Consider the following 27168-nt stretch of genomic DNA (forward strand, 5'->3'; position numbering starts at 1 on the left):
TCTTTCACTGCGATGTTGATCTGCCTGTTGTTTCATTCTATTTTGTGCCAACACGAGGTTATCCTTTAAGAGTTGGAGGACTTGTTGTTGATGTTCGATGTGATGTTCCACTGCCTGAACCTTAGAATTTTCTATTAAATATGATGTGATTGATGGTGGTTGGTACCCATAAAGTGCCATAAATGGGGTCATTTTTGTTGCTGTATGGAAGGAAGTGTTATACCACCATTCAGCCAGAGGCAACCATTTGACCCATTGTGTCTGTTTATCAGATACAAAGCAACGAAGATATCCTTCCAAACATTTGTTTGCTATCTCAGTTTGCCCATCAGATTGAGGATGATAAGATGAGCTATGAGCTAACTGAGTACCAAGACAAGAAAATAATTATGTCCAAAAATTTCCAGTGAAAATGGGATCTCTGTCACTTACAATAATCTTTGGGTTTCCATGTAGCTTTTGAACTGTTTCCATAAATGCAGTAGAAACTGTACTGGCTTTAAATGGATGTGATAATGCACAAAAGTGTGCATACTTGGTAAGTCTGTCAACTACCACCATGATGACACTCTTTCCCTCAGACTTGGGTAAACCTGTGATAAAATCCATTGAAACCTCCTCCCAACGTTGGCTTGGAATGGATAAAGGTTGTAATAGACCCGGTGTCTTAATTGTTTCAACTTTATTTTGTTGGCAAACCAAACATTCCGCCACAAACTTTTGAATATCGGATTTAAGGCCATCCCAAAAAAATTCCTTCTTAACCCTGTGGTAAGTTTTTAAAAATCCTGAGTGCCCTCCTAAGGGAGAAGTGTGCAATTCCATAAGAATCTTTTGTTTTAGCGGGGAATTCTTACAGAGGTATAAGCGATCTTTGTACCATAATGAATCATTTTGCCAGCTAAATGTATCAGAAGTACTGGAATCTTGTTGTAGCTTTCGAATAAGTGCCCACACTTCTTCGTCATTCTTCCATTCCTCCTTTGCTTCGTTTATCCAATCTGGTTGGATAATAGAAATGACACACAACAATGCTTCCATATCCTCATCCTTTCTTGAGAGTGCATCTGCCACCACATTTTGCTTCCCTTTTTTGTAGATGATTTCAAAGTCATAACCCAACATCTTTGTGACCCACTTTTGTTGCTCTTCAGAGGATAATCTTTGTTCTAAAAAGTATTTAAGGCTATCATGGTCCGTTTTTACCTTGAAGTGTCTTCCCATTAGGTAGGGTCGCCATTTCTTAAGTGCATGGAGTATTGCCAACATTTCCTTCTCATAAATAGCTTTGATTAAAAACTTTCCCTTGATTGGACGACTTTCAAAAGCAATGGGTCTTTCATCTTGCATTAGAACAGCACCAATTCCATTTCCTGAAGCATCACATTCCACAATAAAGGTTTTTGTGAAGTCCGGTGTAGCTAAGACCGGTGCTTGGCACATTGCCTCTTTAAGATGTTTAAAGGCCGTTGTTGCTTCCGGAGTCCATGAAAATGAATCTTTCTTCAATAATGTTGTTAGAGGTGCTGCTATTCTCCCATAATTCTTAACGAACTTGCGATAATACCTTGTCAACCCAAGAAATCCTCGTAGATGCTTTATGGATGTGGGGATTTTCCATTCCTTAATGGCTTTAATTTTGCTAGGGTCTACCTTAACTCCTTCATGAGATACAATATGACCCAAATATTCCACCTCCTGGACACCAAAGAAACATTTGGATCTTTTTGCATATAATTGTTTCTCCTCCAATAGTTGTAGCACCTTGTCAACATGTTCAACATGATCCTTCCAAGACTTGCTGTAGATTAGTATATCATCAAAAAATATTAACACAAATTTTCTAAGGAATGGTTTGAAAATTGAATTCATCAAACCTTGAAATGTTGAAGGTGCATTGGTAAGGCCAAAAGGCATGACCAAAAATTCATAATGACCCTCATGAGTTCTAAATGCCGTTTTCGGAATGTCTTCAATCTTCATTCTGATTTGATGATATCCCGAACGAAGATCCAACTTGGTGAAGTAAATTGATCCATGCAATTCATCCAGTAATTCATCAATGACAGGAATGGGGAACTTATCTTTAATAGTGAGCTTGTTGAGCTCCCTATAATCTGGACACATGCGCCATGATCCATCCTTCTTGTGCACCAATACTACTGGAGCTGAGAAAGAACTTTGACTCGGTTGAATTATACCAGCCTCTAGCATTTCTGCAACCATACGTTCAATTTCACTTTTTTGGACATATGGATATCTGTACGGCCTGATGTTTGGAGGAACTCTTCCTGGAATCATATGAATAGCATGATCATGATCACGCATAGGTGGGAGACCGTTGGGAGTCTCAAATACCTTGGAATGATTGTCCAGGACCAGTGTTACTTGGGAGCGGGAGTGGGAGCGGGGAGCGGGAGCGGAAGCGGGAGCGGGAGCGACCATTTTCAGAAGCTTCCGGTTTGGGAGCGAATCCCGGAGCGATTTTTTAAAAATATATATATTTTTTATATTTTTTAATTTTTGATACATATATGTCAACAAAAACATGTAGAATGATGAAATAGACATAAAAAACATAAAAAAACATAAATTGATCATTGAACCATATCACATCAATCATCTAGAAATTATAATCGTCATCAACCTTAGTAAAATAATAAATTAAAATAACATTCAATTCAATAACATTTATCATCATTGATCACCAAAGTAACAAGTTGTACTTGTAAGCCAAGTTTAACCATTACAAGAAGTAATATCGAAGATATTTCTAAGTCCTAACTTCTAACTGTTAACATGATATGAAATGTTAAAAATTTATAAAATGAAACATGAATAATGAGATGAAATGAAACAACTTTAGTCTTTCACAAAGCATCATATTCATAATTCACAATCATTACCAATGAGTTATAATTGCCAAGGCCCAACTTCAAACTTCAAATTTTCATTGTCACAGTGATATAATGTTTACAAAAAATATCATAATGTCATAATGATATGAAAGAGTCAAGAGTCAAGAGTCAAGGACTCAAAACTCAACACTGAACAGTTATGAAAACTAAAGTGACAAGTCTAATAGAAACTAAAAAAGACAAGTAAACTGTAAATCTACAAGTGGCCCTTGCCACGAGAGTCTCCAGGAGTATAAGTAGGTCTTGGCGGTCTTCTAGGAGTCTCCCGCCCAGACCGACGACCAGAACTAGAGCCTCCACGCGAGGGTGTCGATGGAGGTGGCGACAGCAATGGAACAAGACTCGGGCCCCGAGAACTGCTACTGGATGGTGGAGGTGGAGGTGGCATGGCTGCTGCAGCTGCTTCAGCTTCATCCCGTACAAGCTCATCTTCTAGTTCTTCCATATGTACAATGCCATCCTCTAAATTGTCGTCCTCAGGGTGATTGTCCCAAATTTTATATGTGGGATCTTCATTAGCCCGATCACAGTAATGGCTCAACAACCTCAAATTGTAGTGCACATAAACCAAGCTTTCTGCTCGGTTTTCGTTGAGCCTGTTTCTTTTCACATTATGTATATAACTGTAGGTGCTCCAACACCTCTCTGCAGAAGAAGAATTTACAACCTGTGCAAGAACTTTCAATGCCAATTTTCGCAAAAGTCCGTCGCCGCCATATGTTTCCCACCATGTGAGAGAATCAAATTTATCTTTGTCGTCCATTGCATGGAAGTTACCATACAAACCACTGCCAGTGAAGTATCTGCCTATTTCAAGGCGCACAGCTGCACATTCCTCCTTGTCAGGCACCAACTTTTCTAATGCATCCAGATATCCTTTAGTTACCTCTCGATCTAAATGGGGTTTGGTCCTAACACCACCCCCTGCTGCAGGTTTGCCCAACCAAGAATCTGAGTAGTATTTTGGCGTAAGGATATACGCCAAGCAATGTAGTGGAAGGTTAAGCTTTTTCCACCGTTCACACACACAATCGTGAATCAGATTGTACAAGTCGGGATCTCTGTTATTAACAATGTCTTTTATTTCCCCCAACATGGTATCCATTTGCTCATACACCTCGCCAATCACTGGTTTGTCTGTATCTGCAAACCGAATCATGTTATAAATTGGCTTGGTGAAATCCAATACCTGTCTCACAGTTGTCCAAAACTGCCCATCAAGAGCGGCCTCCTCCACCGTTTCAAAACCTGCAATGTCAGCTACATTTGTAGCCCTTTCCTTTAACACCTGCCAATTTGGACTTGATACCATGCTAGCTAAACCCTCTCTTACCTTCAAAAGGCGCCTGAAGGTGAGGTAATAGCTACCAAATCTAGTCCTCGCAATCTTCAGCAACTCCAATCTTGAGTGACTGCGGAAAAGGCCATGGGTATTGCTATGATTTGTAATAAATTTTATCATTTTTTTTCCTCTCTTGTACAAATCCCCAATCCATTGGTATTGTTCATTTTTGTTTTTGACAATATCATGCAACAGAAGGTTCAATGTGTGAACCAAACATCCAGACCAAAATATGTTCGGGTATCTATCCTCAATAATTGCTCCCGCTGCCTTACAATTAGGAGCATTATCAGTGATGACTTGGATGACATTGTATGGGCCAATACGCTCAATTGTTTCAAGCAATGCTTCTGCAATGTTGATAGCGGTCTTGAACTTGTCTGAGTAATCATGTGCAGCTAGAAAAATGGGACCACTTCGGGACACAGCAAGAACACTTATCAATGGCTTGCCTTTTACATTTGTCCATCCATCAGATACAATGGACACCCCATTGTCAGTCCAAGAACTTGTCATTTTATTCAAAGAATGTGATATTTTTGCTTTTTCATGATCAAGGCCAACTGTTCTTGCCTTGTCATACCCAGGGCTCTTGTATCCTTTAGGGGCATCATTTATGGCAGAAACCATTTCGTGCCAATAAGGTGAGTGTAGAACATTGAATGGTATCCCATTTGCATAGAGGAACCTGTAAATTTTTGAATCCACATCATTCCTACACCCCTCATCAAGGAAATCTGATATGGTTCTACGGCGTAAAGATGATGACCCTGAGCCTCCATGTCCATATCCACTGCCTTGGGAGGATGCTGAAGGAGTTCTTTGTGAGCTTGGTTCAAAGAAACCCCTTGATCTTTTTGCTTTGTATTGGGCGTCCTCCTCTTCCTTTATGTATTTGGCTCTATCAACTGTTGACACCGCGTCACAAGTTCTGATTCCTATTTGTTTCTCTCCATCCCATGCCCTTTTCCCGCAAAGGTGTCTTCTCAAACGGGTGTATGAGCCTGTGAAATCAGTGTTGCAATGGGGGCAATGAAATTTAGTGGTTCCACCCCCTCTCCCTGTTTCAGGCCTCTGAACATATTTCCACAATGGAGTTTGGTCTTGTTTAGTTTTTTGACCCTCATGTTCACCCTCCACATCCTCCTCACTGGGGTTTTCACCTATTTGACTTCCTCCGGCTTCTTCATCCACCTCTTCAGTTTCAGGCCCCCTCCGTTTCCTACTCTCCACCACCATAATAACCAGAAAGGGGACCAGGAAGAGGAAAATGCCAATAAAAATGCTCAGGTCCATCGTGTTTGATGTTTGTAGGGTTTGAGTCTTGAATCTGCAAATTAATTTAGTTTATTGGGATTAATTCATTTAATTTAAATTAATGATCTTTAAACTCAAACAGGTAAATGAAACTAACAAAATTAACTACCTAACCAGCTAAGCTAACTAAATGATTAAGTTACTTACCTCTGCAAGCTTGCTCCTTGCTCCTTGGCACTTGCTCCTCGCTCCTCAGCTCTGGCTCCTTGCTCCTCAGCTCTTGCTCCTTGCTCCTTTGCTCTCAAACTCAAGCTCAATCTCATTGAAATGATTTTGTTTTGGCCCATTGGGCTTATAAATCCAAAAAAATTAGTTTAATTTTTTGTTTTTTTCGGGTCCGCGGATTTTTTTTCCGCCGAATCGCTCTAGAAATTTAAAATTCGCTCCCGGAGCGTTTTTTAATGCCCGGGAGCGATCAGGGAGCGATCGCTCCCCGATCGCTCCCGGGCATTAAAAAGCGCTCCGGGAGCGCGGGAGCGATCGCTCCCTGAAGCGCTCCCTCACAGACCAGGGAGCGCAAATTTTTTTACGGGAGCGCGCTCCCGAGCTCGCGATCGCGCTCCCGACCCGAGCCGCTCCCGCCCGGAGCGCGCTTCGGGAGCGGGTTCGTAGGGGGGGGGGCCGCTCCCCCGCATCACTGTCCAGGACTTTTTGGAGATCTGGAGAAATAGATGATTCCAATGTGGAAACATCTAGCGAACATAATTGTGCGATTACACCTCTTTGCTCCTTTTTTAGAAGCTTTTTCATGCCATTAGAGCTGATTATCTTTTCTGGTTTCCCTGCAATACCCCTTAATTCAACTTCCTTTCCTTCCACAGAAAATTTCATGAAAAGTTCTTGAAAATTAAAAGCTATTGTACCCAAGGATTGTAGCCATTGGACTCCTAGTACAACATCAGCACCTCCCATTGGAATGGAAAGCATTGGGCTAGTCAATACATATTCTCCCATGGATAGCTTGATATTATGGCACTTTCCAGAACAATTTATTGTTCCTCCATTTGCAATCATCACTTGACACTCTGGTGCTGGATATAGGAAGCAATTCAATTCTTTTGCTACCCTACAATGAATAAAATTGTGGGTGCTTCCTGAATCAATCAACACTATTACCTTTTTCTTCTTGATTTGTCCTTCTATCTTGATGGTTTGAGGAGTGGTAATTCCCGCCAATGCATTACAAGATATGGTCGGATTTATTTGTTCTTCATCTAGGCTTTGTTCCTGAAATATATCCTCTTCTTTTGACCTTTCTTGCTCCTTTTTTTCTTCCTCTTCACAATCTATGTAGAATAATTTCTTCTCAGCACACTTATGACCTTTTGTGTATTTGCTATCACAATTGTAACAAAGCCCTTTTGCTCTTTTTTCTTCCAATTGTTGTGGTGTCAACCTTGTAGGTTGTGGAAGACTATGGGCAACAACACTTCCGTCTTTATAGTTGTGAATTGTTTGCTTCCTAGTTGCCATAATTTTGCTTTCCATTTTTCTTGCTAACATGAATGCCTTCTCTAATGAATCAGGTTCTCAAAGGCGCACATCATGTTGGATATTATCCTTTAAAGACCCTATGAAGACATCAATCCTATGCTCCTCTGGAATATCTTTTACCCTTATGTTCAATTTTTGGAACTCCTCAATGTGCTCCATTATTGAACCCTTTTGTTTGAGACTTATCAATTGGCTAAAAAAAGTGTTTCTTTTTGTATCCTCATAGTGTGCTATCAATTCTTTCGTAAAAATTGCCCAAGTGATAAACTGTTTACGAGAACAAAGCCATTGATACCATACAAACTGATTTGGTTCCAAATATAAAGTTGCCATACGTACCTTTTGTGTGTTTTGCACATTATTGAGATCGAAGAATTGCTCCATCTGTAATATCCATGTGGTGGGATCCTTGCCATCAAACTTCCTCATATCGATTTTTGGAACATGGTGAGTCTTCGATCCAACATTAGAGTCTATGGAATCATGATTAACATTTCTTTTGTTCTCATCATGAGTTTCCTTTAGTACTCTTTCACCCTTAGTGACCATTTCTTGTAGCAACTTATTCATATTTATCTTCAATTCTTCCATCTTATCATCCATGCCATCAATTTTAGCGTCCATGCCATTCACCTTAGCTTCCATGCCATCCATCTTAGCTTCTACGCCTTTCTTTAAACAGTCCATCTTAGCTTCTACACCTTTCTTTAAACCATCCATCTTAGTTTCTACATCTTTCTTTAAACCATCCATCTTAGATTCTGTTCCTTTTTGTGCAAGGGACAGTTGTTGCACTTGGTCTTGTAATTTTGATATATCATGTTGCATTTCTTCCTCTTCTTCATGAGTCATGCTAAAGCTTTCAGGTTCCTTACTAGGTGTTTGCATTTTCTTTCCTCGGGGCATCAGTTACCGGTAATAATGCTCTACTATGCTCTTTGAATTCCTTCAAAATAAATTTTCAAACCAAGCTTAAGCAAAACTTTAAAAAAATCTACACACCTTTTTTCACTTTGTAGGAGCTTGATATTGCCTCTGATGTATCTCTGTACTTTCCAATCATCTAGTTCTGAAATTGTGACCTGTAGTAGCTCTCTGTGTCCTCTTTCCAATGCCACCAGTCTGATCCAAATTGGATTCTCCAAGAAAGAGTTATGCACAATCTCCCAAGATGACCTGATTATAGACCTTTCCAGAAGAGTGAACTTGTATGAAGTGCCACGTGTACAATTTTCGACCTTTGGTTTCTGAAAAAGATATACAAGAAACTACAGTCCATCCTCTTTCTGTACCTTTTGACGAAATTTCAATCCGATCCCCAGAGAGAAAGTTATGACGATTTTCCCTAGGTCACCTGTTTTGAATGTAATTCAGGAGTCTGTAAAAAGACCAACTTCCTCAGAGCATATCTCCGCAAATATCACGCGAAAAGATCTGAAATTCGGAGCCAAGGTTCAGCGCGATTTCTTCTCAAATGGGTTTTTTTTGCGACTTCTGAAACGTCACAGAAAAAAAAGTTATAGCGAAAATGCCACGATGACCTGTTTGGAGCAGCAAAACCCTAGAATCCAAAGCTCTGATACCAAATGTTATGAAACCAGCTCAAGAAAAGATAGAAAAGAAATATCAACACCTTAGAATTCAGCCTCTTCGAGGGGGCAACCTCCTTTACATTACATAAATGAACAATTCTTGGATGATACAAATGACAAAACCTCCTTTCTACATATAGGAGTCTAAGGAGTCACAATATAATCCAGCCGACCTAACAATAATAATATAAAGCCACAAAAATAACAATAGAGGGATTCTATGGGGCACAGAAATAACAATATGGGGTTAATAGGGGCACAACAATATAAATAAGGGGTATAACTACAATAGTAATGGGGTAATCACTAGTATTATAGGGACCCAACAGAGTAAGAGCAATACAGACTTTGTCTGTCTCGAGATCAAAGAAAGATATCCAGTCCTTTCTGGTCAAATAAATTTTGTGAGGAGGTTTATCCCAAATTTTGCAAAGTTGATGAAACATATTACCTCCATGTTGAGAAAGGGGTCAAAGATAAAATGGACTGATGCAGCAAGAAAATCATTTGAGTCTATTAAAAAATCCATTATGGAAGCTCCCACTCTAAGCAGTCCAGATTACAACAAGGAGTTTCATATATTTTCATTTGCGTCTGAAGATACCATTGCAACAGTTTCATTGCAAGCAGATCAAGAAGGTTCAGAGCATCCAGTGGCATTTTTCAGCAAAAACTTAAGGGATGTTGAACTGAGGTATGATATTATTGAAAAACAAGCATATGCTCTTATCAAATCCTTGAAAACTTTCAGAGTTTACATTCTGCATTCCAAGACAATTGCATATGTACCTTCTGTTGCAATAAAAGACGTCTTAAGACAACCTGATGCTGATGGAAGAAGGGCTAAATGGATTGCAAAGTTAATTGGGTTTAATATAGAACTGAAGGCCACCAAACTTGTCGGAGGTCAGGGTCTTGCCAGATTGTTAGCTGAAGAAAATTGCAGATCATTGGATATTGATTTCCTGTGCGGTCAGACAGATGAAGAAGAAGAAGCAGCTGAACCAGAGGGAAAGCAGTCAGTGGCCGAAAATCTAGCTTCTTGTGATTGGTATTCTGCAATAGTTAAATTCTTGCTGAAGCTAGAAATCCCTCCGGGCTCAAGCACGAGTAAAGCCATAACTATTAAGCTTAGAGCAGTTAAATATTGCATTAATGAAAATCTGATCTATTAAAGGGATCCATCTGGAGTGCTTTTGAGGTGTATGGACAAAGAACAATCAATGGAGATTATGCAGCAGTTTCATTCCAGCATGTGTGGAGGGCACCATTATTGGAAAACCACTGCCCATAAGATCCTCAGAGTTGGGTACTATTGGCCCACTTTATTTTCTAATGTATTTTCATTTGTTAAATCTTGTGACAGGTGCCAAAGATTTGAAGGAAAATAGCAATTGAAGTCCTTGCCCTTGAAACCAATACATGCAAAAGCACCTTTTCAGCAGTGGGGCTAGGATTTCATTGGAGAGATCAATCCACATTCCAGTGGCCAACACAGGTGGATATTAGTAGCCACTGATTATTTTACTAAGTGGATTGAAGCAATGCCTACCAGAAAGGCTGATCATAATGTGGTCATGAAGTTTTTGACAGAGAATATCTTTACCAAATTTGGTTGTCCACATAAACTAGTCACAGACAATGCAGCAGCCTTCAGGGCAAAGGAATTGGTGGAAATGTGTGATTCAATGGGTATTAAACTGGTTCATTCCACTTCATATTATCCTCAAGGCAATGGTCTAGCAGAATCCTCTAATAAGAGCCTAATAAGGATTATTAAAAATCTGTTGGAGGACAACAAAAATAATTGGGATTCTAAGCTCAAATATGCACTGTGGGATGACAGAGTAACCGTTAAGAAATCCACAGAGAATTCTCCTTTCAAGCTGGTATATGGCACTGAAGCTGTATTCCCAATTCAGTTAACTCTCCCTGTGGCAAAATTCCTTCAAGAAGAGCAGAACGAGGAAGAAGACATGGCAAAAAAAATCACTGATTTGGCAGAGATACACCAAATCATGGAACAACTGGTTGAAAAGGCTGCAGCACATCAGAAAAAGATCAAGGATGCTTTTGACAGGAAGACAAAGACATATAATATTCAGGTTGGAGACTTGGTTCTGAAGTGGGATGCACTGAAAGAAAAAAGAGGCAACCATGGGAAGTTTGATGCTTTCTGGACAGGGCCTTTATCATTTCTCAGATTCAAGGGAACAACACCTTCATACTGAGAAGTATGGGAGGAGAGACAATTTTTGATGGCCCAGTTAATGGGCGTTTTTGGAAAATTTATGTTGTTTAAGGTCTTTTGGCCTTAAAATTGTAAATATTTGATTTTATCAGTCTTAATGTAGGTTCAGTCAGACTCCATGCCCAATGGAACAATAGGAAATTTTGGCTAATTTGTTTTCATCAGAAAGGCAATGGTCTGCAGGTTCTTGAGACCTCACAGGGAGGATCTCATCCCCAGAAGGAGCCAGTGTTAGCTCTGCTATATTCTTCAACATTCGATGGATAAAAAACAGGTCTGGCAGTGCTGGTTATGCTTACAAGGGGCTCACAACAGTTGGTTTCCTCTTCTCCTTCATTTTCCTTATAACTCCATAACCCCCGCTATCCCTGTTTTACTCCAACATTTAGCATAAAGCTGTATTTCCTTAGCTCTTGGGTGCTGAGTTTAAACGTCATGAAACCCCAATAACCCGACTGAGCGCTTTCACAAGCCCTTTTTCACGTCACATCCCCCGAAGACACGTGCTTTAAACCCACACCGTTCAATCTACTCCGCCGCGATCGGACGATGTTCGCACTTCCCTATCCCGCAACCTACCCGCGTGTTAACTCGCGATCGCGGTGGTTTTCCTCCCATCACATCCGCCACGCGTCGCCCTCCTATTGTGATCGCGCGCCCGTTGTATGTTTACCGCCATCCCCCGAAAGCAGTGCGGGGAATACCGCTTACCGCCCGTACACCCTCCCCGCCGGTTAACCTCCGCATATCTTTCCCGCCCGATGACTGTCAGATCTGCTGCGTCCAGATCTAACGGCTCACGACTGCCCCGTTCCCGCTTCTTTCTGATAGCCCCTGCAAATCAATCTCTGCTGTCCATCTGCAAGATCCGACGACTCACAATCATTTTCGCCTCCATTTCCTCCCGATGCCTCCCGCCGATAGATCTCCGCCATTTGTTTGGTTGATCTAATGGCTAATGTTTATTCCCGTCCCCCCCATGCATCCACCATGCAGTCTTCGTGTCCCTGACCTGTACCATGTTTCCGAACGAAGAAGGAGGCTAGAATCTAGTACCCTGCGCCATTACTCCTCAGCAACCGCGTTCAGGAGCAGCATGGCCGAGAGAGAAAGGACAATCCTCGATCAGTTAAACGCCTTCAACAGTTATGGAAATTTATTCATACAATACTCCACCTGCTCTAGTAGTACAACAAAGTACCAGAGAATGTCAAATTCCTTCATTGAAGCAGCAGATCGTAGCAGAGGCCCATTTTAGATAGTTAATGTGGTTGTTGGTCCATTATGACCCCTCCTCGTATAGGATAGAAGAACATTTTTGTAAACAAACTCCATATATACCCAGAAGAGAGATGTAATGAAGGTTGATGATTGTCGTTTTGATGTAAGGTTCAACTTCTGGAGACTGTAACTACTATGATACTTGCAGCATCTGGTCTTCATTTTCAGCTAATACAAGCTTCTTTTGCTGTTAATTGCTCACTTTCTATTGCTACTCTGTTCTAGGCTGTGTCTGTATGCATTTGTTCATGTGTTCTTGATTTTTAGCATTAGAGGCGCTGTCATCCCACCTCTGTGTTGAAGTCTAGTATGTATCATTGAATGTGTTATGCAGGTTTCTGTTTACTTAATGCCAGAGAGCTATCATCTTGTCTATGTATTAGGAAATAGATTTGCAGACCTCTTTACTGGTTGCAGCAGGCCATCACATGGTCTTGTGCATCTGCTGGTGTGGTCAGTATTCTTCATGTTCACTTAATCCTCAAACTGTGAGTAATTGGTGGTCTAAAGCCTTGTAGTCTGGGGGTGTTGACCCATGTCTGGAGTTAAGCATAGTAGAAGTGGTTATCTGGCTTGAATATGCATCATTCCTTCCATTCATCTATTTCCAACATTTAGTTGAGTTTGTAATGTTCTCGAGAATCTCTGAAATACAACCTAGGAGAGTTTCTTGGGGTGATAACAGGAACTCCATTAAAATATTAATTATTTTAATATCTCCAGATCTGTTTAGAATCTGCCCAAACCCTTTTTGGGTATTGGAGATCTCATATGCCCCAACCTCTCCACCAAACTTCGTGGCTAGAGCACATCCGATGCTACCCCAAATCAACACTCCCTCTTAGCGAGCACTGTGCTCTAGTAATACTCCTCACTGAGTACTACTCTGATCATCCGACATCGATACCTGTGCTGATGCTAAGCCTTCCTACCCAACATCCTCTGCACTGCTGCCTCTTGTACTGCTGCCCATGGTTCTGCCACTGCCACTGCTGCATCTGTACGTCAACTCCCTCTGCATTTGTGCTGCTGCTCGTCCTTTCCCCCAACACTGCATCCACACTGCACCTCTTCTCATCAAGTTGCATCGTGCCGCCCACTGCTGCACTGCAACTCAGTTACTGAGAAATAAGTAACTGATCTCCCAATCTGACCTCCCTGTTGGGCTAGAGACACTCACTGATGCTGAAGCCCCCTCTGCTGCCGACAAGTGCTCCCTCTCTCTGACCTCTGCGCTTGTTAATTTTTGGTATGTTCTATACTTAGAGCAATTTATTTGAATTTTCACAGTTAGCTCCATACCTTTTCCAGATTAGCAATCACATCAACATTAAAGTAAACTGCAGATAGAACATAAACATAAATTGCAGAAGACAAGCCAAGACAAGAGGACACAAGATGTGGCGCTAGCCAGGGACAAACCCCAATGTGGGGAACCCTTGATCAATTCTTCTTATATGTTCTTCAATAGTTCAGCCAAGAGAGAGAAAGATAGTATGTTTACAACAAAAGTCAACACTTTGACTTATCTAGATAAGAGCATAGATCATCTCTAAGAAGATGATACATGAGATCAGTTGAAGACATGTTGCTTCAACTAATTCTCCAAGGTGACTCCTTCACCTATCGTTGTGCTGCATTTTGTCATCATGCTGCACCTCACTGCGTTGCACCATGCTGCACCCATCATCACTATGTTGCATCTCATCACGCTTCATTAATCATGACTGTACTCATCATTGTACTGCATTATGTGCCATTGTTGCACCATGTTGCCATCCTGACCTATGTGTTGGCTGCACCTTGCTTGGTTGTTGTCCCTTGCTTGGTTGTTGTCCCTAGCATGCTTGTTGTCCCTAACATGCTTGTTGTTGCATGCTAGTTGTCCCTTGCATGCTAGCTGTAACATTGCATGCTTGGTGTATTTGTTGCTAAGTACCATACAACTGTCCCAATGTTAGTTAGTTGTCCCTTGCATGCTTCTCTCCTTCGGAGACAGATGCTTCGGCTGTTTTGGCAATTCCCAGCAGTTCTGGCAATTCCAGCTGTTCTCGGCAGCTCCTATTGTTCCCTGCAGTTCCGAATTTTCCGGCAGTTCCGACATTTTCGGCAGTTCTGGCTTTTTCGACTTTTTTGGCAGATCCGACTTTTCCTGCATTTCTGGCTTTTCTGGCAGTTCCAACTTTTCCGACTTTTCTGGTAGTTCCGGCTTTTCTGGCAATTCTGGCTTTTCCAGCAGTTCCGGCTTTTCTGGCAGTTCTGACAATTTCCGCTTTTCTGGCTTTACCGAATTTCTGCCCTTTGGATCAGGGCAACGTTATTCCTTAGGATCTCTCCTCCTACTAAAACCCAAAGACAAGTAGAGAGAGGAAGAAATCCCAAGTGTGTTGAAATGACTTGAAGGCCACCTCTATTTATACTAAAATGTTGAGCACATGTGGGGTTTATTTGGTTGCTAGCCGACCTTGACAAATTGTCTTATAATGCAAATAAATTCATAACTCCATGAATACTTATCGGAATCGGATGATCTTTAGATCAATCCTACACCTCTCGATGAGAGGGATCCAAGAAAAATATCAGTTGCCATAAATAAGATGGCCCAGTTGGAGTTTGGCCCTAGTTGCCAATTTTAACACTCCCTCTCAACTAGGGAGAACTCCATCCGTTGATCCATATGTCCGACTATACTATCTCTGCCATCAGTGCCCTGCACTGCTCTGCTCTGCTTTGATCTGCTGAGCTCTGCTTCTGCTGCTTTGAGCTGAGCTGTTCTGCTGAGCTATGCTCTATTCTGTTGAGCTAAGCTCTGCTCTGCTTTGCTTTGATCTGCTGAGCTCTGCTTTGCTGAACCATGAAGAAGAATAATTGATCGAGAATGTCTCATACCATTCTCTACTGACCCAAAGTCAGTTTCATCTGAAGAGAGTGTGTCACATCACTCTTACTGACCCGAAGTCAGTTTGATTGATTCCAGATCAATATCACAAGAGTGTTTCAAACCACTCATACTGATCCCAGATCAGTTTCATTGATCCCGGATCAATGTCACAAGAGAGTGTCTCAAACCACTCATAGTGATCCCAGATCAGTTTCATTGATCCCAGATCAATGTCACAAGAGAGTGTCTCAAACCACTCATACTGATCGCAATTCAATTTCATTGATCCTAGATCAATGGAGGTCATCCTAGCATAGGGAGTATGGTAGATACAGTGATGTGTCCATCGATAGTACTACTATGGTCCCTATCCTCATTTCCCTGCTCATTGATCAGATGAGAGGTACTTCCCATGAGTCCCAGACTGCATGGATAAGATGCCTCGACCGGAGAACTAATCATCCTGTCCATAGGAGAACGAATCATCCTGTCAGTGAATGCCACGGAGAACTAATCATCCTAGCCCACAGGAGAACTAATCATCTTGTTCCATAGTTGCCACGGAGAACAAATCATCCTAGCCCACAGGAGAACTAATCATCCTGTTCCATAGTCGCCATGGAGAAGAAATCATCCTGGCCCATAGGAGAACTAATCATCCTGTTCCACAGTTGCCACGAGAAAACTAATCATCCCGGCCCACGGGAGAACTAATCATCCTGTTCCACAGTTGCCACGGGAGAACTAATCATCCCGGCCTAGTCAACATTCGAAAAATCATGCAGTTTCATATTTCCAGCAGTGTATCTCAATCCATGAGAGATTATGCCTCGAAGATATCTCAGAAGATTCTTGGCACCAATCCAGTGAGGCTCAACCAAATATGAGCTCACCATGCTAACTGCAAAACATGTCTAGATGGAAGTTCACCAAGAACATCAATATAAATGAGTTTATGAAACTCAGAGGCATTTCCCAAATCTGGTCCGACATCACTACCATATAACTTCTGAAAGATAAGGTCCTGGAGTTAGTCACAGGCTTGCAGTTTATCATTCCACATTCGGAATCCAACTCCCTCTTACTTTTGCAAATGAGAGGGTCTGCACCTGTCAGAAATAGGTCATCCTCATAAGGTGCCGGTATGAGAGGTCTATCATCCACAACCTTCGGGTAATGGTTTGGATTGGTTTCACTCCTAGTGAATCTCGGCTTCATCAAACAGCTATCAATCCTCTCATACTACGCCTGGGTTGTTTTGCTTCAAGCCACAGAGGGCCTTCTTCCACCTGTATACATGAGATTCCCGATCATGAATCTCAAACTCCCCGAGTTGTTCCAAACCTGTGGACCTGCTGCATGAGGGGAATGGTCCTCTTATAAGATTTTCCTTCGGTACATCTCAGACATGTACTTTCATGCTCTACTTGAATTCAGACATCCCTATCACCATTTGACTCACATCAGGTAGGGCCCCATAGGTAGACCTCCGGTGTTATAGATGCGATATGTCAATTAACATGATCGCCAATGGACCATCCTGCAACTTGATACAAATTTCCAACCCTGAACCCATGAGAAAAAGCATCTTTGAAAATTATATTTTTTAACATGTATCTTTCCATCGATGAATGCCACCCTGAAACCTTTGACTTCCATTTCCGAGATAGACACCAGGTTCTTCTTGCGATCAGGTACATAAAAGCAGTGTTGCACTAGTCGCCAAAAAATCGCGATAAAATCATTTTATTGCGATTTTTTCAAAAAAAGGATAAAATCGGACGATAAAATCGGGGTTTTTTTTTCCAATTTTTATGAAAAATCGTGGAAATTTTATTTTTTATTTATTTTATTATTTTTTTTTTATGAAGAGGAGGAGGTGACCCAAGATACCCTTGTCACCAGTAGAGGACATGGTCTACCTCCTGTAGCTCCTAGTTCTTCAGCTTCTAGAGCACAACAGAGTCTATTGCTAACTCCACCGACATCTACATCTAGAGGGGCAAAGGAAATCAGTAGTATTAGACTTTAGTTATTTGGTTCATTTCATTGTATATGACATTATGACTCATGATATGAGATACATTATTATATTTTTTGTTGATATTTTGGGGCTGAGTTGGGAGTCATGAGTCAAGACTTACTATTTAGGACATGATTCACTGTTACGTGTGATATGTGATGTGGCATTAGAAATGATATTAAATATCTTATATATTAGTTATTTTATCATATTTATGTGTCAATGTATTTATTTTATGTTGTAAATGCTTTAGATATTAAAAAAAATGCAAAAAAATGAATATTTTTGTATGTTTCGATTTTTTTCTCGATTTTTACCGATTTTTCTTGATTTTTATGATTTTTTCTGATTTTTTCCCCGCGCCAATAATATCTCGATAATGATTAGTGCAACATTGCATAAAAGAGATTCTATAAATGAATCGAGTTACCCTTATTCAATTGAGAGTTAACATTCCCTACACCCTTTCCGGGATAGGTGGCATCGGCTCCAACTATAATCCCACGATTGTTTCCATCTCTACCAAATTAGAGAGTGCACCCCTCTATCCAATGAAGTGCCTTGAAGCACTAAATCTATAAGCCAAATTCCCAAAGAATCTGAAGGAGAGGGCCAATACAAGATAACACTTCTTTATCTTATCAGAAACAACATTTGATTCTTCATACCTGGGGTTCCTTACTTTCTATGAAGAGTCGGCCATTTCCTTGATGACCTGCATTATCTGTCATTCTTTTGATCATTGAAGATGTCCCTAGAATGATTGTTATCATCATCAAGTGATGTGTCCCTACCATTCAGACACTCCTTCGTATAATAGCAGAACTAGTTATCTGCCTTTCCTTCCACCCTGAGATCCGGTCTTCCAATGAAGTGATCTTTAGGTAGGCCATATTTCGCTGCGCCATTCTGATAATATTCTCTGCTTCGACTTCACCCTTGGTGAATTTGAAGAGGGATGAGGAATCTACTGATCCTTTTGTCCTTTCCCAGCTGTCTTCGGTGATTGCTCTTTCACTCTTGCTTGGGCATTGTCTTCACCTCAGCTCCGATACCATGTTAATTTTAGGTAAGTTCTATGCTTAGAGCAATTTATTTCAATATTCACAGTTAGCTCCATATCTTTTCCAGATTAGCAATCACATCAACATTAAAGTAAACTACAGATAGAACATAAACATAAATCGCAGAAGACAAGCCAAGACGAGGACACAAGATGTGGCGCTAGCCAGGGACAAACCCCAATGTGGGGAAACCCTTGATCAATTCTTCTTATATGTTCTTCAATAGTTCAACAGAGAGAGAGAGAGAGAGAGAGAGAGAGAGAGAGAGAGATAGTATGTTTACAACAGAAGTCAACACTTTGATTTATCTAGATAAGAGCATAGATCATGTCTAAGAAGATGATACATAAGATCAGTTGAAGACATGCTGCTTCAACTAATTCTCCAAGGTGACTCCTTCACCTATTGTTGTGCTGCATTTCGTCATCATGCTGCACCTCACCGCACTACACCATGCTGCACCCATCATCACTATGTTGCATCTCATCATTATATGCCATTGTTGCGCCATGTTGCCATCCTAACCTATGTGTTGGCTACACCTTGCTTGCTTGTTGTCCCTAGCATGCTTGTTGTCCTTAGCATGCTAGTTGTCCCTTGCATGCTAGTTGTAACATTGCATGCTTGGTGTATTTGTTGCTAAGTACCATACAACTGTCCCAATGTTAGTTAGTTGTCCCTTGCATGCTGCTCTCCTTCGGAGACAGATGCTCCGGCTGTTTCGGCAGTTCTGGTAGTTCCAGCTGTTCCCGACAGTTCCAGTTGTTCTCGACAGTTCCGGCTAGTGTTTTTAATACCAGAATTGGTGACCGGACCAGTCCACCTAATGAACCGGTTTACTGACTGGAAGTAGTCTAACCAGGACTGGTTTGGTCTAAACGAACCGGTTTTAGAAAAATACATTAAATAATTAATTTTTAATGAAAAAACTATTTTTAAGATTTAAAACCATGATTCCAACCCAATAAAGACAAAATATGCAAAGATTGCTCATTTATATACCATGTAAAGGTGAATATATCAAAATGGCACCGAGTGCAATACATATCATCGACAAAATACATAAGCAATGAGGCTCTAAATAGCCTCTAGAGTGCAAAAACAAATCCTAAAAACTATGGGGCCAGTGGCCTACTACAAGACTCAAGTCTACATATATGATAATAGTGATCAACATTATCACTTGAAACTTCTCATGAGTCATCATGATCAAACTCCGTTGGTTGAGTCTTGACTCCCAAACTTTGCAGTCACAAACTTCTCTATTGGTTCAGTGACTTGAGTCTCAAACTTATGAAGGTATTCTGCCCTAATATGCCCTATTATTTCATTTGGTGCTCCACATGGCTTTACATGGCCTCCTATCCCAGCCAAGTGTTGCTTGAACCTGTTTATACCCCCTCCTTCAATGGATTTTTGGCAATATTTGCATATCATTTTGCCATTAATCATATCACAGTGAGCCCATGCAGTATCTCTGGCTTTTGGAGGCATGATGACTACTACTTATCTTAAACTTTGTTGTTCCACTACTTCAACAAAATCTCAACACTCTCCAAGCTCCCAAGCAAATTCCCAAACACTCCAAATGAGATGTGTGAGACAAATGAGAGGGAGAAGGGCCTCTTAAAGGCTTAGAGAGGGTGCTTTTGGAGTGAAAGGACCCTTACTTTCCCTCCAAAACCCATAAAAGACATTGAAAAAAGCGTTGACTGGGCTCACGATGGGCTTGATCGGTAACTGGCCGGTTTAGGACGGAACTGGCTGGTTTCATACAAACGGGCCGGTTTCGTCCTAAACCAGTTGGTTAGGACCGGTTAGGTCTTTTTCTTGGCCACAGAGGGTGTCTAACCGTTTTTTTGATCGGTTCCAACTGGTGGGCTTGCTAACCGGCCGGTTAGACCCGTAACCGGTTAGCTAGGCCAATTTTGAATACTATGGTTCCAACTTCCGACAGTCCCGACAATTCCGGCTTTTCCGGCAATTCGACTTTTTCAACAGTTCCAGAAGTTCCGACATTTCGGAAGATCTGTCATTTCCGGCAGTTCCAAGCTTTTTCGTCTTTTCTAGCAGTTTCGGCTTTTCCGGCATTTCTGGCTTTTCTGGCAGTTCTGACTTTTCCGACTTTTCTGGCTTTTCCGCCTTTTCCAGCAGTTCCGGCTTTTCCTACAGTTCCGACTTTTTCGGCTTTTCTGGTAGTTCCGGCTTTTCCGACAATTCCGGCTTTTCGGCAGTTCTGGCTTTTCTGACTTTTCCAATAGTTCTCGCTTTTCCGGCAGTTCTGGCGTTACCAGCTTTCTGCTCTCTGGATTAGGGCAACGTTATTCCTTAGGATCTCTCCTCCTACTAAAACCCAAAGACAAGTAGAGAGAGGAAGAGATCCCAAGTGTGTTGAAATGACTTGAAGGCCACCTCTATTTATACTAAAACGTTGAGCACATCTGGGGTTTATTTGGTTGCTGGCCGACCTTGACGAATTGTCTTATAACGAAATAAATTCATAACTCCATGAATACTTATCGGAATCGGATGATCTTTTGATCAATCCTACACCTCTCGATGAGAGGGATCTAAGAAAAATATCAGCTGCCATAAATAAGATGACCCACATGGATTTTGGCCCTAGTTGCCAATTTTAACAGCGTTGCTGCAACAACTCCCTGCATCTCGCACCATTGCACACCTTTTTGTGCCTTCTTGCACTGGTGCAACACTCGTGCCTCTCGCACTGCTGCAACCTGCTAGTTCTGTGCTGTCTCGGGACTCCTGCACTGTAGCTCTTTCTGCCGCTCCATCCGCATCTATCTCTACCCACATCAGCCAATCCTGCTACTCCTCGTCGAGGCTCTCGTAGCAAGGTCTAATCCAAGAGGCTGGGTACCTCAAGGATCCTGCCCCTCATCGCCTGTAGTCTGCCTGACTACAACTCGATGTCTCCCCACTTTCACTGAAGTGGTGCGTGTGTAGCCATGGCATAGTCATCGTCTGTCAAAACTTCCTTCTCTGCCTGTGCTGGCGCCATCTTAGTCTCGGAAGACTCTCCCTTACTCTTCTTCCTTGGACACTGGGTCGCATAATGACCCAGCTCCCCATAGTGGAAGCACTTGTTCTTGGAGAGATCCTCCTCCTTCCGCTTTTCCTGCTTTCCCTCAGATGTTAGGGCCATATCCTCCTCCTGCTTGACCTTGATCCCTTTGCTGCTGCTACTTGTTTTCGACTGCCGTCTGATCTCTTCCCGGCGAAGAGCTGCCCACATCTCGTCCCAAGGTGGGAGAGTCCCTCTGCCCAGGGTACTTTGGACAAACACTTCCCAATGTTGTGAGACAACATTTAGGGTTGTCCTCACCATAAGCTTCTGATCCGGTGTTGCTCCTATAGCAGTCAACTGGTCTCGGATCTCATTCAGTTGTCCGAGGAAGGTGTCAATCGATTGACCCTTCTTCATCTGATATGACCTCATCTGGTTCTCAAGTAGCATTCTTCTCTGCACAAAAGTATGCTGGTACAGGTTCTTGAGAGCCTCCCACATCTCAACTGCCATTTCCTTCTCGGCTATATGTGGTACCACATGATCCTTGACCCCGTCAAGGATAATGCACTTGGTCCTCGCCATCGCCTCCTCGTACTTGTCATTATCATTGGGGTTGATTGCGACAAATATAACCTTAAGGCGAAGTTCTTGACACGATTCCTGTCAAGCACTGATAAGATTCTGGCCTTCCATACTGCGAAGTTCAATGCTCCGTCTAGTCTATCCTGGTCTCTTTCCCTATGTAGTGCCATGATGCTCCTCTACTTCCCTCCTGGAAGTTTTCTGTTCGACTCCTCTGAATCTCTACCAGTGTTCCACGGGGCCGCGTCCCCCCACCTGGGGGTCGAGTTTCCTAGCTCCCTCGCGCTCCTGGGACTTGGGGACGAGAGGGAGACGTTTCCCCACGCTCCCAAAAAATAGGGTACGTGAGGAAACTTGAAAGGGGTCGTTTTGTCCAATTGGGATCGTTTCCTAGGTGAAAGGGGTCTTAAGTGTCTTAAGGGGTCGTTTCCCTAGAAAAAATTCACAAATTTTTTTATGAAACAAAAAATCGTAATTTTTAGTCTTTGTTGACCAACCGGGAAGGGTTTACATTATGTTCATTTCACACTTCATTTTTTGTTTGCTCCTTCGTTTAACTGAACATTGCTGTCATCGCCAAGCAACCTTTTGTCTGCTCCTTCGCTGAACGGAACATTGTTGCTCATGTATCAGACTTGACTTTTATTTTATTCAATATTCAATGTTCATAGTTGGAAGTGGAACATCAATATGGTTTAAAGTTTAAAGTTTAAAACTTTAAAAATTTGTAATTTTATATTTATTTTCATTATGCATTGTTAGTAAGTTAGTAAACTAGTAGTTACACTGTACAGTTACAAAATTACATCTATGATGTATGATTATATTTTATATGACAATGATATCAATGATCATGCTTTTCGTTTTAAATTTGTTTCAGTTATATGAATCATCGATTTATATTTTATATTTATTAGTTTTTAAGACCCCAATGTCCCCCCACGTTTCCTAAAAGTTGGTGGGGAGCTTTTGCATAGGCCGCTCCTGCGTATCCCCGCTCCCTCGCCTCCTCGTCCCCGAAACTTGGTGGAACATTGATCTCTACTTCCCGTTTGGAAGTTCTCTTCTGGACTCCCTCTGAGTCCTGATTTCCCTCCTGGAAATCCTTCTGCCGCTTGTCGAGATGCCCCCTACTCTGATCGTCTTGTGCAACCGCAATGCTGATCCAGGTTCCTTGGCTAGAAACCCTCGGTAACAACTCCTCTGGCCCTGCTCTGTCAGGTACTGTTCTGACTACAGTACCTCACTAGCTCCACTCTGCAATATTCCTACAGCTTTCGAGACCCTAACAACTACCTCTTTGTGAACTGCGTCAACCCTTCTCTGCCTCATGTTGGCTATGTGTCACCCTAGATGGGTCCACGTCAGCCCTCTGGCCCTCTGCATCAGCAACGCTGGCCTCTCTGAGGCTTTGTGCAGCTCCCGACTTCTTCTCCGTGGCTCTGGCTGGCTCTGCGTCACACTTCTTGGCTTCTGCGTTGCTAGAAACGACTTCTGTCACCTCGAGACAACTGTTTTCCGTTGCTATTGCTTCGCTCGGTTGATGTCTTTTAGTCCTCCTATGATCTGCAATCATGCTCTGATACCATGTTGAAGTTTCTAATTTTACTTAGTTTAGAAACCCTTCATGCACTTTTCTGATTTATTCCTACCTACTTGTTATTTTTCTTTAACAAGTTATTTAGAAAGTAAATACTGAAAATAAACACCAGTGCATGCTCAACATATTATAGATTAGCAACTAAAAGAAACAAGAACAAACACACCACATGACACCATTATTTTTGGACCAATGTCCCCGGAAAAACTCAATGCGGGTAACTGGTGCAGCTATCTGAGGGTTTTCATATTAAGCAATACCAGAGTACAATCTGGGTGCTAAAACTAGCCTACCCAACAGAGAATTTCCTTAGCAGCTATGCCTCACAGTTTGAGAGAAATCTCCTAGCTGAAACCCCGGAAAATCCTTCCGGCAGCTCTTCAGCTCAAAACTACTCTACAACCCCAGCGTCTGCCCAATCTGGACTGCGTCAGCCCCTCTCTGTCTCACACTAACCTTGCGTCAGCCTTTCTTGGCCTGCGTCAGCCCTAGGAGGCCCTGTGTCAGCTACTCTGGCCCCTCTAGTGCTCTGCACAACACTTGGCTGCCTCTGCGTGGCTCTGTGTGAGCCCTTGTTGGCTCTGCGTCACTCTCCTTGGCTGCTGCGCTGCTCTCCTGGCACAATCTTTGCCTTCTCTGTTTCTCTGCATTCAATGCCCCTCAGCTACTCTCCCAATCACTGATTCTATCTCTCTTAGCAAACTCCATTCTAGAGAATAGAATGACTGATCACTCTGGTGTGTTCTTCAAGCGACCCTCAAGCCTCCTCTTATACTTTTCCTGTTGACATTTCAACGGCCGAGATTAAATCCCTAATCAACGACTAAGATTAGATCTGGCTTGATCCATGTCTTTTGGACCACTCTAACACAGATTCATATTAATATACATTAACCCTAAGTTTAGACTTAGGGACTCCATTAAAAATATTAATTATTTTAATATCTCCTGATCTGTTTAGAATCTGCCCAAACCTTTTTTGGGTATTGGAGATCTCATGTTCCCCAACCTCTCCACCAAATTTCGTGGCTGGAGCACATCCGATACTATCCCAAATCAAGACTATGGGGTTTGTGGAGTGACAAGTGGCTCCTGCGATTAAAGTTTGAAATTTTTTGATAAAGATGTTTTGTTTTTTCTTCATTCAAACTTTTTGATTGATTATGGTAGTTTTAAGAATCTGACAACTAAAAGTTTATGTATTTCAGCTATCTTCATGAATCAACAGCTAAATTAGTATTACTAGTATTTTGATACATCTTTCTCTTTTTGAAGAAAATGCATCTTACATTAAACCGAGTTGTAGGTACCCCTTTCTCTTTGATAGGGAAGAACTTGACTTGCATATTAAAACTGTGGCCTCCAAACTTTCGGTATTTATTAGGCACAATCTTTATTCTTGTCCTGTTCTACTTTTTTGAGCTTTAATGATTTAATAATGATTTTATGGATGAGATATATATTTTAAGTATAATTTAATGGTTTTGCTGGTTAGTCAGTTCCTTTTTATATTGAAATGCCTTGCAGATGCCGGAGGCTGTAGTTGATTATGATTTATCAAGACGTCATTTCACTCTTGTGCACCAAGAGGAGGTGAAGGGGGTTAGTAACAACAGTGGAAAATCAAGGTCCTTGATAAATCACGGTGAATCTGCAGAAGCCATTGAGGTTCCAGAAATTTCATCAAAGAAGGTATATAACCCAAAAGGAGATCAAGCTCAGGCCTGGAGTGATTTATCTGAACTTTACTACTGTGAACGAGTAGAAGTGTTCTCACATGATGCTGTCAAGATCCATCTTACCATTATCCGTTCTCAAGAAGTGAAACAAAATAGTAAGAATCCAGGATTGATATATGGCTATGGAGCATATGGAGAAGTTTTGGATAAGTCATGGCGCAGCGACCAAATGAGCTTACTTGACCGTGGCTGGGTTCTTGCATTTGCTGATGTGAGGCAAGTTTTGATTTCAGTGAGGTGTTTTTGAATGCATCTGTTTTGTTTTTCTTCTTTTTGGGCCGTCATTGCTTCCACTTTTACATTGTTGTTTGACAGAGATTGGATTGTGGATAGTTAGGTATATCTAATTTGTACGTTTTTTTTAATATAGATGGGGTCATGTACATGTTCTTAATACCATTATGATTTCTAATAGTATTTTGAAATGATGTTATATGATATGCATATATAATCATAATAATAAACTATATTTATAGTCTAATTTAAGGTCACAGCTTAACCAGACACCAAATTGATGCATGAGACCGCCTTGCTCTTGTGACAGAGGACCCCCTCCGTGCAGTGATTTGACTGGTTTAGTTGATGGATGTGTACATACCCTAACCCTCTCTGAATTTGAACTTGTGATCTCCATGGATGAAACATACTTTATTCTTAATATGGAGTAGACCTGTAATCTCTGGCCTGATCAGCCAACTTCATGTCCTATGATAGCAAGGTTATTTTTCCAGGGGAAACCTAGTCAATCTTCTTAAAGGAGATTGAACTGGACCTGGATTTATCTACTATACTATAAGGCAATTGATTCTTCTAAAGGAAATATTGACAACAATAGCAGATAAAATCCATTTCAGAAAAATGCTTTTGACATGCAACAGTAGATAGTATACCTTGGTTGGACTTCCTGCAAGTAGGACAAAATGGTATAACTCTGTAATGAAAAATATTTTTGTCGTTTACCTTGTTAAATGTTCAAAACGACTAATTGCTTCATAGGTTCATTTATGACACCATTCAAACATTGTATCCTTTCATTGATATATATGGCTAATGCATAAATCAGTTCTCTTCAATCTATTTGCCTGAGACACATGTGCCAGTCATACATTTATCTTCAGTTGTATGGACAATTTACAAAATGACCAAAGTTAGGGTCGTGTCGATTTATGATAGCGACGCTTTATCTTTTATTTGGAGATTGTCTTGCTAAATAGAAATAATTCTTCGAGGACTCTTCTCTCCGTAAAATTTATTTTAGTTTATATTTAAAGGTTTTGTTCAAGTCATTTAAAGTTTGTTTAGGCTTCAAATTCATAGAATCTTTCTAGTTTCATGATCTTATGTATGCCAATTCCATTTGGTTGTTACCTTAATCCACACCTCGGATTATCGTGGAGAAAATCTTTAACTCCACTTGGTGTGACCTTGGGGGCAAGTCTCGAGTTGAGGCTGTCACTCAATTCTCAACTCTATCTAGGCTCACTCTTAGTCAAAGCCAAGAGGGGTGGATCCTACAAAAAAAACCTAAGGCCCAACCTAGGAGTTAGTGAAGATGACCAAGATACAATTCACTATTTAGAGTGGTAAAAGAATCAAAGCATGATCACTGGTTTAATGAGCATATACATCCACAAGTATAGAAATTGCAAGATGAAGTAAAGGGACTAGTGCCAAATTATAAGTGTGTTATGAATAAAATATAGATATAAATAACGTAAATATAAATAATAATAAGACATCATAAATAATGATTAATTAGTAATTAGTTAATAAAGAGGAATGTCCCTAAGGACATGACCATTGGTGAAGAGGTATATGCCTAGGTATATAAACATGTCCTCACCCTCATTGTAATCATCTCATCAATTCTTTTATATAATGTTCAATATACAACTACTTGTCCTACTATGGATGCGTACATCTTCGAAGTATTCTGAAGATTATTGCTGCGTATACGAACTTTGTTCGTTACATTGGCATCATAGTTGTTCGATCCTCTGGTTGCTCAACTGCTGCACAAAGAACAAGTCTGATCTGGCCTTTGGCCATTAAC

General features: G+C 41.3%; 1 protein-coding gene across 2 annotated transcripts in view; it reads left to right on the plus strand.

Moving 5' to 3' along the window:
• Positions 1–27168, plus strand: part of LOC149259032 (Prolyl oligopeptidase family protein) — a 369520-nt gene that overhangs the window by 253075 nt on the left and 89277 nt on the right. For both annotated transcript variants that reach the window (XM_089417209.1, XM_089417216.1), the window contains one exon: positions 24904–25331. In XM_089417209.1, the coding sequence (XP_089273335.1) occupies positions 24904–25331 (428 nt within the window). The remainder of the gene's footprint in view (positions 1–24903; positions 25332–27168) is intronic.

The sequence above is a fragment of the Pinus tabuliformis genome, chromosome 6 (assembly GCF_031772625.1).
Source record: "Pinus tabuliformis cultivar Carrire ecotype Pingquan chromosome 6, CPIR1, whole genome shotgun sequence".
Taxonomy (NCBI): Eukaryota; Viridiplantae; Streptophyta; class Pinopsida; order Pinales; family Pinaceae; genus Pinus; species Pinus tabuliformis.